The sequence below is a fragment of the Galleria mellonella genome, unplaced genomic scaffold, assembly GCF_026898425.1.
Source record: "Galleria mellonella isolate WM207_F2 unplaced genomic scaffold, CSIRO_AGI_GalMel_v1 utg132, whole genome shotgun sequence".
In the NCBI taxonomy this organism is placed as follows: Eukaryota; Metazoa; Arthropoda; class Insecta; order Lepidoptera; family Pyralidae; genus Galleria; species Galleria mellonella.
In genome coordinates this window covers 15,941-32,342 of record NW_026441989.1, presented here as the reverse complement: position 1 = coordinate 32,342, position 16,402 = coordinate 15,941, and the positions used below count along the sequence as shown (strand labels likewise).

The 16,402-nt window shown below is 34.6% G+C and overlaps 1 protein-coding gene across 1 annotated transcript; it reads right to left on the bottom strand.

The window, feature by feature from the left end:
- Positions 1 to 6,409: 6,409 nt before the first annotated feature.
- On the bottom strand, positions 6,410 to 11,515 carry LOC113521478 (uncharacterized). Its single transcript, XM_052903068.1, has 2 exons — positions 7,535 to 11,515; positions 6,410 to 7,057 (listed from the first exon to the last, which is right to left on the bottom strand). The coding sequence occupies exons 1-2, from the start codon at positions 11,513 to 11,515 to the stop codon at positions 6,410 to 6,412; spliced, it is 4,629 nt and encodes a 1,542-aa protein (XP_052759028.1).
- Positions 11,516 to 16,402: the final 4,887 nt, after the last annotated feature.

Sequence of the window (16,402 nt, the reverse complement as noted above, 5' to 3'; positions counted from 1 at the left end):
TATCCCTTCAGTTCAAATAGACAGGCTGATATTTTACTTAGGTTATGGACTCTATGATACTTGGTTGAAGGTTTTGTTTTGAATGTAAACATAATTGTATTAAAAGAGTACCCACTATCAGCTATTTCAAGCAGTGACATGGATTACTAGTTTGTAACTTTACTTGCTTTACATGTGATTTTATGACCTAAGCTATAAAAAAAGTGCTTACTTGGATAACAGTCAGATTACACATGTAGAGAGATGTATGGACTGAAAGACGATGTACTGACAAAAATCGAAAAGGATTTTTTTTTATCAACTTAGAATGGCAAGCAAGCTGACAGCCCACCTGATGGAAAGTGGTAACCGTCGCCTATAGACATGAGCAGTACCATAGACATAACAGAGTATACTGTTTTGCCCATGATACCCCCATACGTTGCCATTCCTGAAGACTCAGGTGTTATTCCTCTGTACCCTATAAATTCACTGGCATGTCCCATCCTTCAAACAGAAACACAGCCAAGCAAACACTAGCGCTTTACGGTTGAAACACGAATGGTTTGGCCATTTAGAGAGGACAGATGAAAGAAGAATTACGAAATAATGAATAGAGATGTCGGTAGGGGGCACCCTAGAAGGACGTATGTCGACCAAATAGGCGACGTGCTGAAGAAGGGCCGAATTAAAAGCACCCGTAACCGTAGAGCGTGTATGAAAAGATTGATGAATGTGGAAGAAGCGAAAGAGGTTTGTTTGAATTGAAGTATTTGGCGTTCCATTGTTTCTGTCTACCCTAATGGGATACAGGCGTGATAGATATGTATGTATGTATGAACATGTGGTTTATATAGAAAAATGTCTAGAGAATTGTCAAAAATAGTTCCTAGTACCGAAGCGAGTTTGATATAAATGTTAACTAACTTCAATAATAAGCATTTAATATTCTCTCTTATTTTTTTTTTACAAAATTAAGTAAAAAGTTAGAATAGAATAAAAATAAGAAGTTAGAATTTTACCCTTAAGTCTGGTTTTAACGGTTAAGTTTGGCGCGCGCGTACTATTAAGAACATTATGTACTATTCACGTTTGAAAACTTTAATAAATTTTGAAACGTGAATTCTGTGAAGTAGACAAAAACTTTTTAATTACAAATGAAAATTAAAATAGATGAGAAATTCAATAGTATACGCTTTTACTAAGTAACTTAAAAATCAGAAAATGAAAATAAAAAAAGGCATTAGAGACCCACGCTAATACCTTTTTAATCTCTCAAGTTCTCTAGGGTCTTGAATATTGTTTAATTATTTATTTATTTATACTTTATTGCGCAATAAAATTTGTACAAATGGTGAGTCCAATGTTCTATTTATTAATTAAATCCAAAATCATATCCAAAAAGAATTTAATTTTTAGATGCTTTTATTTTCTTATAATTACATCGTTGCCGTGTAGTTCCGACACAGAATAGGCCATCCCTTTTTTTTTCCCGTGAGTGTCGTAAGAGGCGACTATGGGAACATAATAATTGAAGGATGGGGACACAGCATCCATCTTAAAACATTAACAAATCCTAACTATGGTTGCCAAGGGTGACAATTACTGGCAAAACCTTCCAATAGGGCGAAGCCAGTGTTATGCAGAAGACAGTGAATAGCTGATGTGATATTATCTCTATCCGTGTCCGTAATTTTGGATCTAATTACTATACACAGTAAGTTGTTTTTGCATTTTATGGTATAAGCTATTACCACTACAGTTAGTAGTAGCTCACAAAGAAATACAGATTGTACTTGTAATTCGTCTGACACTTCAGCTTGAGTAATTCATTGTATTTACCTGCAACAAATAAAAAAGATATACTTTAATTGTATTGTAATACAAACACAAAAACAAAATAAATATAGTATTGTTACACTTAATGTACGAAATATTTATGTTATTATTTGATGTAGTCTCCTTTGTATCCTGCTATTTGTTATTATAGATATGCTATTTATTATTATTGTGCGAAACAGTATACTCTGTTATATCCATGATACTGTTCATGTCTATAGGTGACGGTTACCACTTTCCATCAGGTGGGTCGTCAGCTTGTTTGCCATTCTAATTTTCATAAAAAAATATTATTGTTATTTACCATAATAAAAAAAGATACGATATTAGATACAGGTTAAATTATGAGTTTATGAAAGACGGTAATTACACACTTTGTGTTGGACAAAGTAATAGTATAGTGACAAATAATAAACATTACATTTAATCCTTCAAAAGTTTTCTCCAAAATAACTATTATTTTATACTATGATAGATAGAAGATAGATAGATAAGGAAGCATAAGGTCATAATCCTCGGGCATGACAACTTGTGAAGGGAATATATATATATTATAGTACATCGGCTTAATAACGGATATATGAAATACTAGCATTTTTGCCCACTTCTTCGTGAATTCCAGAAGTATGATATCAACACAATAGACCATTTATAGATAGTATATTAAGATAGAACATATACCAATTTTTTAAATTAGATCTTCTGGAATACAACTGTGAATACTGCATCCAATTTGGTACGGTAGTTTTTGTGTGATGCCGAAACAAATATACAGACAGACTCAGACAGAATTTCTCAAAAATTATTACTTTGATTTCTATTTCTGTTATTTAAACATCATTTAGTTACAATTTTATTACAATGGCTATTTAATAAAGAAATGAAGAATCTTATTGAAATCAATATAGATATTTGACTAATATAGGCGATATGGAATCGAGTGATGACCTTTTTTCCACCATCAATGTCCTAAGAAAGATATTGCAGCAGTACTGATAATACCCATACCTAATGAGTGATACCATCGGCGTCACAGTACTTTATGTGTTCATATCTATAGACCACGAGTATTACTTCCCATCAAATGAGACGTCAGCTTGTTTCATTTCTATGTATATTTTTTATAATTCGTACAAATTATGATCATCAATACACATCGATATTACCTTTCCCGTGTCTATGGTTGTATTTTCCTTTAAATTTAAACTTTTGCCTTTAACAATTCTACCGTTTGTTATTTTTTCTTTGACAAATTAGTAAGTTGCCACATCCATTTCTTTCTATTGCGAGTTGAAGATAGTCATCAATCATCTTGGCACTCGACCCCGTTTGATCCATCAGCTCTTCGGGGCAGGTACCAACATCTGGATTAAAAGCATTGTCTAAGCGGTGTGGGTATTATGGGTATATAGTAGGGGAAATTAATGTCCATTGTTTGCCGTTTTAGGTGCTAAAACCGTATAATCCGAGGCTTTAGAATTGTAGAATACTACGAACCAAAATTATAAGTTCTGTAGGCAAATATATTTTGTTTCAGTAAACACGAGTCAACTTTACAGATCAATTTAAATTTATAGACTTAACTTCTACTACTCGTGTTAAGGGGGCACCTTTTCATGGAGACTTCTATACTTCTGGTATGAGTACCGGACTACTGCTTCAGATGCTTTTCGAATAACAAAGCAAGAGACAATTCATTTGAAACAACTACCGAAACGAGGATATCCGCAAAAGAACCAAAGTTACCGACATAGCCCGAAAGATAAGCAAACCGAAGTGGCAATGTACTGGTCACATAGTTCGAAGAACCGACAACTGATGAGGAAGAAAGGTTCTTGAGTGGCGACCCCGTAGGGCAAACGCATTGTACGGCAACTAGATGGAGTGACGACCTTAAATGGATTGCAAGGAGTTAGTGGATGCACGTGGCTCAGGACCATTTCTTATGGTAGTCTATGGGAGAACCCTGTGTTTAACAGTAGACGGATAATGGCTGAATGATGATGACGAATCTAAATACATATGAATTTGCAAAACTCTTAGGTTCCTCGCTATGCTGTCAAAAAGCTAAGGATCAATTTGATATCTTTTAGGCTTTTATACAACAATCAAACCTATGTATCAAACCTGTAATAACAAATATAGTACTTTTATCCCAATTCTCAAGGTTCAATCTTTGAAGTTGAGGATTATAATTTAAAAACAGGTTGAAATAAAAGTGTATTTTATGTAAAAATATCATACAGTGTTATTTATTTTTATTCGTTCATACAAGAAAATAGATATTTAGATAACTTTTTTTAATATTACAAATAATACAGGTCCTATGGTTTTATCGTTGATAAATCATTTCAATAAATAACACTACATTAGAAAACAGGTATCTACTACTGGGTTGCTTCAAAAAATTTGCTATGGTGCCAGGTCAAATATAGGCATTGTGCCAAATACGAAGCTTAGTAATATATGGGCTTAGTATATAGGGTTGAAAGTTGTAGGTATGAATAATACTAGTATGTGCTAGGTTTATGAATAGAAGGTTAAACAAACATTTTTAGCATTACATAAAATTAAGAATATTGGGTATATTGAACATATTAGGATATAAAATACGTAAATTAAAAATACAGCAACGATAAAAAATTGTGAGTCCTGTACCCATACCATATAAGCTTTACATAAGCTTATTTTCCATTTCAAGTTGTATAAACATACTATGTATATTCATCTAACTTTACCCTAGGTCCATTAGGATAGTGAGGAATTTTATTCCAATTTACATATCATCAATCGATCAATACTTATAATAAAATTGTAACTAGTCGCTATCAGTACTTGGAAGATATATAAGAAGCTTTATGAACGCGATAGAACCCATAACAATGGTTTTTAGAATTTTCTTCTGTTAGTCTGTACGTTTATGTACGATAATCTCAAATACGGTTTAACCGATTTCAACGCGATTTTTATTAATACATTGTAGTTTACTTCACTTAAACTTTAGTGTTTGTAATATTTCAATCGGTTTATAGATAAAAAAAGTTATATCAATCTAAAGAATTACATATAAAATGCTATAAAATAACTATAAAATAATTGGCTGAAACTTTATGAAGGTATTAGGTACGTAATTATCATTTAAATGTATAGTACAATATAAAACCGGATTCGTGAAGAGTTCCAATGGGAATGATATACGGGGACTACATACAAGCGAGTAACGCCGAGGGAAACGGCTAGTCATTACATATATTTTTTTCTTTTATTCGCTTTTATAATTCGTCTTATACTATAACATAAATAAACGTAACATTGCCGTATTCATTACCCGTTCTATAACGGTTACTGTAACTTAATTAATAACTCTTGTAACAAGTTATAGTGAGTTGCCAACTATTTTCTCTGCACACCAACGTGGGAAACTACATACGAGCTACCAATTCCCAAAGTGGTGCCTTATTAAGTTTAAAATATTTCCCCACTAGCTGTTTACCCGAGACTTTAGCTTCAGACGTCAGTATAATTATTTTTTATAATTACAATCAATTTTATATGTACAGGTTGTCAGCAAAAATGGCAGTGTGATACTATAATATAGTAACTCATGTGTTAAGTTAAAACAAATGATATTTTTTCGTATATTAAATTTTTCATTTTAATTTATTCAATCATTTAAACGTTATTAAGTAAATCTTTTTTTATGCAACTTAGAATGGCAAACAAAGTAACGGCCCACCTGCTACAAAGTGGTAACCGTCGCTTATAAATATGGACAGTATCATGGGCATAACAGAATATTATATCCTTCATGCGTTGTTTGTTTGTAACACTTTATTGTACAGTAAAGTCTTAAATTCTAGGAAACAGAGTACTTAAGAAAAGAATTAGTACAATGGCAGAATTATTCCATAAAAGGGATTTCTTGCGTTGTTATTCTCGAGGACTAAGGTACCTACGTATCCTATAATTTCACTGCCACGTCCCACCCCTGTATCTCTCTGTGTTTTTATTAGCACTGTACGTCACAAAATCCCATGGTCACTGTTGGATAAAAAGAAGGGTAAAGGACAAACCTGGTTCACGTAGTCCCCGCGTGTAGGTCTTTGTACGCGTTCTCGTTCTCTCTTCTAAATATCTAACACTTATGTTGATTTCGCTGAAATACCACTGTAAGTTGCGCGGAGATCGCGGCTGATTGACTAATTCGCAACTGGTGGAGCCTTTTTTTGTGATCTTGGCGGAACTCGATCAGCTCGACACGCAGTTGGATTATAGACTTAATTTATCCGTCTACCCCCCGATGTGATCCCAGATTTGATAGGAAATATGGATAGGTAAGGAGGGTAGAAGCATGTTGCGTTCGGAAATGTTTAAAGCATATACATATGATGAGATTATATTTACCATATCGCCCCCAAAGAGCTACCAGGCTCTTTAGCAAATTAGATAATAAATAAGAATAAGAGAGTCAAGGATTTCTAAAAACATTGGCTTAAGTAAAAAAATAATAATAATAATAATAAGTTTGATTACTACTAAAATACACTACTACTAGAAGCTATGATTCTATGGTATAAGAACATTGATTTAATTAGGCTTGGCATAATAACGGGCAAATTTTAGTTACTGGACGAAGTAGACTACCAGCTGAAGTTTTTAATTCAACCACCCTAACAGTGCCGTCAGAACCTGGATAAACCCTTGTTACGCGGGCTGTCTTCCATCGAAGCGGTGGCAAAGCGGATTCCTTTAGCAAGACCAAATCACCTACTTGGACATTAGGTAGCCTAGCAAGCCATTTGGGTCGTTGTTGCAATGTGTGAAGGTATTCGGTTTGCCAACGTTTCCAAAAATGCTGAGTTATTTGACGAACTAATTGCCATCGTTTTAAAAGATTAGATTCTGTCATTTCCTCCTCAGGCAATGCCTGAAGGGGTTTACCGATGAGGAAATGGCCCGGTGTTAGAACATCCAAATCGTTTGAATCATTAGTTATAGGGACTAAAGGACGCGAATTTAATGCAGCTTCAACCTTGGCAAAAATGGTAGCTAATTCTTCGAAAACCAGTGAGCGATCGCCGATAACTCGAGTTAAAATAATCTTGGCAGAGCGCACGGCGCTTTCCCACAAACCGCCCATATGTGGACTGGCGGGAGGATTCAAATGCCAAACTACTTGTTGACGTGCTAAATGTTTGTGAATTTCTTCATGTGAATTTTTAATGTGCTGAGTTACGTTCTTTAAATAATTTCGAGTACCGATAAAATTAGTACCGCAGTCACTAAAAACGTCGCTGGGAAGACCTCTACGAGAAACAAATCGATCAAAGCAGGCTAAAAATGCTTCAGTGGACAACTCTGAAACAATTTCTAGATGGACGCACTTAGTCGTAAAGCATACAAAAATACAAAGATATGATTTAACAGATTTGGCGTTTCGAATTCGAGATGTCTTTAAGGAAAAAGGACCTGCGAAATCGACTCCTACTTTTTCAAAAGGTCGACACGACGTCACTCGATGAGATGGCAAATCTCCCATGAATGGTTCAATGGACTTAGGTCGAGATCTATAACATCTGTGGCAACGAAATATTTGTTGGCGGATTATTCGACGCGCTGATAAAATCCAATAATTTTGTTGCAATAAATTCATGAGGGAATTTAAGCCTGAATGCAAAAAAATACGATGATAATGATCGATTATTAACCGTGTTACATGGTGAGTTTTTGGAAGTAGAAGCGGATGCTTTGCGTTGTAGGGTAAATTTGAGTTGATAAGTCTTCCACCAACTCTAATAAGGCCGTCCTGATCAAGAAATAGGTTGAGCCTTAAAAGACAACCCTTGAGAGGTTTGTCCTCACGTAACCTTCTAGAAGTTTCCAAAAACTCCGAAGACTGAACTAGCCGGACAATAGTGTGCGTGCTTGCACTCAACTCGCATACGCTAAGAGGTCCAGTTCTTCGTTGAGAATAGTTACGCAGGTTGTAAATAAAGCGCTTACACCAAGCTACCACAGACTGTAACTTGGGAAACGAGCTGAATTTTGTAAGAGCAGGAAATTCATCAACCGTCTGAGTCACATAGACTTCAAACGGTGAAGACTTCATGCCAGGTAATTCCGCTTCACTTAGGTCAGGAATGTTATCTGGCCATGTTGAGTCGTCCAGCTCAAGCCATTTTGGACACCACCATAAAGGATGATCAACTAATTCAGCAGGACTGAGACCTCGACTGGCTGGATCAGCTGGATTCATCATGGACGGTACATGCTTCCATGTAACATCGGGAAACAGATTTTGAATCTGGGATACACGATTACCCTCATACGTTTGAAGTTTATGAGGAGAAGTTTTAAGCCATGAAAGAACTATACTTGAATCGCACCAAGCAACAACACTACTAATTTTGACTTTGACATTTAAGATGTCAAATACGTGTTTTGTAAGACGTATAAGTAAAAGTGCACCGTTTAATTCCAATTTTGGAATGGTAAGTTTTTGTTTAAGAGGTGCTACACGCGATTTTGCGAGTAATAGTTGAGTCGAAATACCATGAGCATTCTGGACGCGCAGATAGACACACGCAGCGTATCCGCGTTCAGACGCATCACTAAAACCGTGTAGCTGACAAACCAATGGTTGATTAGTGATTACCCAACGTGGTATCGATACTTTATCGAGTTGATGAAAATTTGAAATTAGCTCTGACCAACTTTCCTGTATGGCAGGAGGAAGAGGATCATCCCATCCACACTGACTTGCCCACAATTGTTGCATGATGTGCTTTGCATAGAAAGTGACAGGCGCAAGGAATCCACATGGATCGTAAAGTCTGGCAATATTAGAAAGTACACCACGCATTGTCATGACGTCGCTAATATTTGAAACACGATAAATGAAACTGTCAGTTTTTGCGTTCCACTCGATGCCCAAAATCTTGTAAACATTATCACCATGCTCTTCGAAACGGTAAGGTGGCTCGCAGTGATCTGAAGCAAACAACTCCAAAAACTCCTTTGAATTGCTAGACCATTTACGTAAAGCAAAGCCGCCTTGAGATAGAATGTTAACAAGTTCTTGTTGCAGGTGCTGAGCAGAGTCAAAACTATGAGAACCACTGACAACGTCGTCTACGAATGTGTCCTCTAGCAACACTCTACAAGCCTCAGGATGCTGGCTGGAATTTATGTGAGCCAGCTCATGAATGACACGAATAGCTTGAAAAGCAGAGCTGGTGACGCCATATGTTACTGTGATCAATTCATATTGCTTCAGCGGCTCATCAGGTGATGCACGCCAGAAGATAGTTTGATATTTACAATCTTCATTATGCATACGTACCTGGCGGTACATTTGTTTTATGTCACATGTGAAGACAACTTTATGGATTCTAAAACGCAAAATTATATCTTCAATACTTTTTTGAAGTTTGGGGCCAGACATAAGTATCTGATTGAGGGAAACACCAGTGGAGCTAGAGGCCGAAGCATCGTATACAGCACGAAGTTTTGTGGTGCTACTATGTTCTCGTAGTATGCCATGATGCGGAATGTAATATCGCTCCCTTGAAACAGGAGTTGATACTTCACGCATATGGCCAGCTTCAATGTAATCTTTCATAAAGGCTACATATAATTCATGCAATTTGTCATCCTTTAACATGCGGCGCTCTAAATTATGAAATCGCTTTAAAGCGGTAGTGTGTGTTTCTCCCAAAGGCTTGTGATCTACTTTGAATGGTAACCGTACAATGAAACGACCTGTGTCATCTCTCGTGTGGGTGTCAGTAAAATGTTTTTCACAAAGAATATCTTCAGGATCCCGTATAGGCTGGCTGGGAGGTTCCTCTGACTCCCAGAACCTAGAAAGATTGAAGAAAGGATCACCTGTGCAGGCCATCGAAATTACACTATAAGAGTGCTGTGATGCTGCTGGTGCTCTGCCCATAATAACCCAACCGAATAAGGATGAATGTGCAGTGGGCATGTCATCACCCAGGCTACACCGCTTGCCATCCAGAATTTGATTATATGTGTCAATACCCAAAAGAAGATCTATTTGTCCTGGAACTGAAAAGTTTTTGTCCGCTAAAACTAAATTTCTACATTTATCCATGATGCAAGAGTTGACTTCAACAGAAGGAAGATTACCTGTTATACGTTTCATTATTAAACAGTCAGTAGAAATGAATTTGGAGGAATCATGTACCGATTTTATATGGCAATGTATTGTACCTCTAGTTTGCTTGGCTGATGAAGCACCTAATCCAAGTACACATCTCGACGGTGTACGTGGTAGCCTTAACTGCTGAGCAAGACTTTCAGATATAATAGAAACTTGGGAACCATTGTCTATCAATGCACGGGCTGAATGATATTGCCCATTGACATCCCGTACACAAACAGAAACGGTACCCAATATCATAGTAAACTGTCGCTCATCATTACTTGATTGAAGTTGCATGATGGAGCCTAATGTGGACACAGCAACTTCTTCCGTTGGATTAGGCCTTACTGTATTAGACATGATGTGTAGCTTTGTATGATGACGGCCATGACATACTCCACATACACTACGTGAGATGCATTTAGCAATGTGATGAGTCCGTAAACAATTAAAACACAATTTATTCTGATAAACAAAGGATTTTCTTTGTTCTGGAGTCATTGCATCAAATTTGGAACAATGGTATATACTATGATTTTCCTGACAGCAGGGACACACAACCATATAAGGTTTATTTTTGTTAAGCTGTTTGGATTCAACAACTGTCAATGAACTGCTGGTAGAAGCCTTATGTGTACATGTATTTAAATTTTCTAAAATATATAGTTGATTTTCTAAGAATGTAATTAAATTGTTAAATGATGGTATACTCCTAGCATCTACTTGAGATTCAAATTTACTTCTTAATTCAAGGGACAATTTTCTGAGAATAATGTGAAGTAAAAGAAAATCCCATGATTTTGTATCTATGTTTAGAGCATTAAGGGCTTGAGTATTTTCCTTTATAGTGTAAACAAACTTGGTTAAATTTTTTAAAGATAACTGTGCTAAAGTTGGTAAGTTAAGAATTGCTTCTACATGTTTATCAGCGATCACTCTCTTGTTTTCATAGCGTGCAATTAATAGATTATAAGCAACATTGTAGTTCTCATTAGATATTACTAAATGTTTCACTAAAGAAAGTGGTTCTTTATCTAAAACACTCAGCAAATAATGCAATTTTTGAATTGGGCTCAAGCTATCATTATTATGTATTAAACTATTGAATATAGAAATAAAATTTGGCCATTCAGTGTACACACCTGTATACCTACTTAGGGATATGTTCGGAAGATGTATGCCAGGTTCTGATTTAACTGATACTTGTTGAGTACTATTGCTACTTTTTGTTTCAAATGAACTATGTAAAACTTGAATAGAATAGTACATGTCCATGAAGGCTGAATACCTAACTTCTAATTCTTCGCGAGATTTGTCACTCATAGCCTCTGGACTAGACATAATAATGGTAAAAGCTTCTTCAAATTGTTGCCTAAAACGTTCAATGTCCTTATATCGAACTAGAAAACTAGATCGTTCTTGAGGAGTGATATTGGTGCTTTGACTAAGTTTACCTGCCAGTTCATACACAATTTTCATGTTTTTATAATTACGATCACAATTGGTGATATACGCTTTTATATTAGCCATTGTTTTTAGTGTTTATTTTCAGAAATAGTAATAATTTTATATGCAAAGGTAAATTGAAATATAAATGTAAACAAAATAAAATGACAAGTTGAAATTGATCGAATATTGACAGCTCTGATGACGTTTCTATGATATTCAGTGTCGCCAACAATTAAATACCAAAAGGAAGTGTCATTTGACCACAAGGCAATTTGAATGGAAATGACACGTACAATTAAATATAGAATGGGGGTTAATATGAACAAAAAAAAAAAGATGACGCAATAAATTTATAGGATGATTTTTTGATTTTGATGATGAAATATGGATGATTTTTAGATTTAATAAAGGATGAGGATATCCGGCTCGAAGGACCAAGGAAAGGATGTTGGATAAAAAGAAGGGTAAAGGACAAACCTGGTTCACGTAGTCCCCGCGTGTAGGTCTTTGTACGCGTTCTCGTTCTCTCTTCTAAATATCTAACACTTATGTTGATTTCGCTGAAATACCACTGTAAGTTGCGCGGAGATCGCGGCTGATTGACTAATTCGCAACTGGTGGAGCCTTTTTTTGTGATCTTGGCGGAACTCGATCAGCTCGACACGCAGTTGGATTATAGACTTAATTTATCCGTCTACCCCCCGATGTGATCCCAGATTTGATAGGAAATATGGATAGGTAAGGAGGGTAGAAGCATGTTGCGTTCGGAAATGTTTAAAGCATATACATATGATGAGATTATATTTACCAGTCACTATATTTAATTTTACAGCTAGAATATTATTATTATATAGCATATTAATCATTAACTATCCACTACTGAATATAGGCCTCATCCTATTGTTTTCCATTAGTTGTCATGCTTGCCAGGCGGGTTGGCAAATGCAACTAGGCTTTGGTGATGTTTTAAGAGGGACGTTTCTGCCCATCCCTTAACCGTTTTGCCTATGTCTATGCGGGGACTACACAGCAGATATTATTATATATACAAAGTGAAATAATGCTAATGATCATGATTGATCATCATGACGTATTATTAAAAGTAAAACTGAATTTTTTTTCCAAAGCAACATGAATACAATACAATTTTATGTCTACTACAAATATAAATGAAATCAAAATATCCAAGTGTTAGCCTGACATCTAGATGTGATTTAAGTTTGTATGTATTTTATAGGATATTCAACATTTTTTGATATTATTCGATATACCTATTCATGTACTTATATTGGACTTTTTTTTATACAACTTAGAACGGCAAACAAGCTGACGGCCCACCTGATGGAAAGTAGTAACCGTTGCCTATAGACATGAGCAGCACCATGGACATAACAGAGTATACTGTTTCGCCCATGATAACCCCCATGCGTTGCCATTCCTGGAACTCAGGTGTTATTCCTCTGTACCTTGTAAATTCACGCCATATCCCACCCTTCAAACCATGACACAGCCATGCAAACACAACTGCTTCACGGTTGAAACACGAATGGGACAGAGGTACCCAAGAAAACGACTTTTGTATGCGTGACAAAGTCTCCCTCTGGTAAAAACTATCGATAAGAGAAAGAATACATACAAAAAAAATGGCGAATATATAGCATAATATGTACAAAAAAAAAAAAACAATTGATTTGATTTAAATTTGTTAAAATGTACCTGAATAAAAGTAGAGGTTCGTTCATAATTTCACCGTGGAATAAGTTTCGCCGTACGCGAGAAAATGATCCGTAAAGCCGCAGCGATTTGTCGAGAGCGCACAAATGGAAGCTTTAACGGAATTTTACCAAATGCAACCAAGGACAAAACAATTCTGATTTATTACAGCAGGTTTTTTCTTTTTTTATACTCTATGAAGCTATATTAACAAACATTTAGCATTCTGATAATTGTAAAATCATTTTATATATTTCTGTTAGAGAAATTAATGATTTATTGTGTAAATATAACAGATTTTTTTCATGTAGATGACAACTTGTGTAAAATAATCATATATAAAATTTATATATATATATATATATATATATATATATATATATATATATATATATATATATATATATATATATATAGCGTAGACTTGAGGTGTTTTTTATATATGCCTCTTACTTTCTGTTGGAATTCAGGCTAAACATAAGTTTCATTATAGTAGAAAAGCATTTTTGTCTATTATTACCTCGCTGACCTTACACTATATGGGGTGACGACTTCAAATGCATTGCAGGAAGTCAGTGGTAGAAGGTACGGACCTTATGACAGTGTATGGGAAGGCCAATGTTCAGCAGTGGACAGATAATACCTGAGGTGATGATGATTGCCACGCTGATTAGGCCGCATAGTAAACGAGGTAGGTTCTATTTCTATAACAGATATTGTTCCACAAAAAAAAACCGACTTCATTCCTGGCGAAACAATTTATTTAAAAAACTAAAAATTGAAGCGATTTTAATGAAATTTCTATGGATCTAATTTGAAAATATATTCTTTTGAATAAAAAAGACTTCAGTTTACAACCGATGGAGTTATGAGCTAACAAATATAAAAATAAAATACAATCAAATTGATAATCTTCTTGTTTGAAGTCGGTTGAACATTTCAATCGTGATAAATTCAGTATGGTATTACAACATATTAACATGAGAATAAATCTTGTAGATTACAAAAAGAATGATCAAAAAGGGTATGTGACGAAAAAAATCATGTAATATATCGATAATAATAAATATGGGGTCTTATAGGGAATCTCCATTTTATTGTAGTGGGTTTAAAACTATAGATTTATAATTAAAACTAACTGGCATTATTTTTTATAAAGCGTCATTTTTTAATGCCACTGTAATGGCAAACAAGTATAGGGCCCACCTGATAGTCAACGGTTACCGTAGTCTATGAACGCCTGCGCTACCAATGCATTACGTGCGCGTTACCGACTCTGACGAAATCTCTTTACTTCTTTTTTGAAGAACTCCATGCTGTAGACTCTTGGAAAAACCTCGACAGGTAGCTCAAAAAAGACTGAATAAAAACAGCTAATATAATAGACACGAGCCACGTAATGTAAGTAAAATACGAGTATATCTTATTATTTTATATATAAATCCAAGAACAAGGTATCTGCTCTGAAAGCGTTCCAATTTATTAATGTAACAAAGTTAGACCTTGTAAGATATCAAAGTCATGTAGAAAGATGAAATTGTAATGGAGTTAATGAGCGCTTTTATAATTTACTGTACCTCGAATATTACATATTCTATAATCATGATATTACATGACAACAAAATGTAGACAATTGTATGGATTCTATGGATAGATTTTTTTTTATACAACTTAGATATAAATAGAATCAAACAATAATTTGTAACTGACGGCCCACCTGATGGAAAGTGATTTAAGATTTTTTTAACCGTCGCCTATATTTTTGTTTTTTAACATGTACCAAAAACATAACAGAGTTATCTACTGTTTCGCCCATGATACTCCCAATATGCGTTGCCATTCCTGAGGACTCAGATGTTATTCCTCTGTATCCAGTAAATTCACGCCATATCCCACCCTTCAAACCGAAACACAGCCATGCAAACACAACTGCTTCACGGTTGAAACACGAGTGGGACAGAGGTACCCAAGCAATCGACTTTTGTACAGTCTCTCTCTAGTAGCTTAATACCTTGCGCTTTCTTCTCTTATATACAGATTCTTTTAATTATTGGATAATAAATAGGATCTACGTAATATTACTATAATAAATTGTAACCAGATAATGCCTGTATCGGGAACATAATTAGGAAAAAAATATATCATTATTATTTATAATACAAATACATACAAAAAAGTTAAGAATTTTAGTACCATTTAAACCCTATGGGCTTGTGTGCGGCACTTTACATTCACATCTAAATATTTTTTTACGTTTGTTACCTCATAACTCCGTCTTTTACAAACCGATTCAGAAAATTATTTTTTTATCTGAAAGACTATACTTTCAAATTGAGCCCATAGAAATTTTATCAAAGCCTGTTTAGTGGTTTAGTTTTGAATTAAAAAAAAATTGGTTTTGCTACGAATTAGCACTTTTTTGTGGATACAGTATTAAATTATTATATCTTATTACATTGTAAATTCCAGACAGTAAAATCGTACAAAATTACGTCGTTCGATAATAGTGAATTATAAAAGTGAACGATGTCTACTTACATTTTCTTATTGTTTTACCCTTCGATTTAAATAAAACCTTCCAATGGTTTTTACATTGACCCAATCGATTGATATAATAAAAATAGAAAGTACTTATTGTATATTTATTTAATTGATCGGTTTTCCGACTCCGATAAGCTTTTCAATAAATCTGTTAGAGCAATTATTCCTAATTCTATGAAAAAGTACAGGAGTATACGTCTTTAGTAGCTATAAATTATCTTTAAGATTTAATGGACATACACTCTATGTTTTTATTTTTTTTTGAGTCCATATTTAGAGTAACTGGTGAAATTAAAGTTGGTTTGTACGCTACATATGAGTATAACGATTAAGAGTGTGTTTCCTAAAAAAATCTACTAAATTTTTTTACAAAATTATTTATTTTGATATAAAAACTAAATTATGTACTGAATCAATTTTTATAAATTTCTATAGGACCAAACTCTAAGTATATCTTTCGGATAAAAAAATCCAAATCGGTTTACAACTGATGCAGTTATGAGGTACAACAAACATAAAAAAAATACAACCGAATTAAAAAACCTCCTTCTTTTCGAAGTCGGTTGGAAAGTTAATAAAGGTATGAATTTATTTTAGCAAAACGACAAATAAAAAAAATTGTTACCCACTCAATTTTTTTTTCAACTATGAAGAACTAAAAAGGAAGGTTATGATTTGAACGTGTAAGTTTGTATGTAAGAACGTATGTTCATC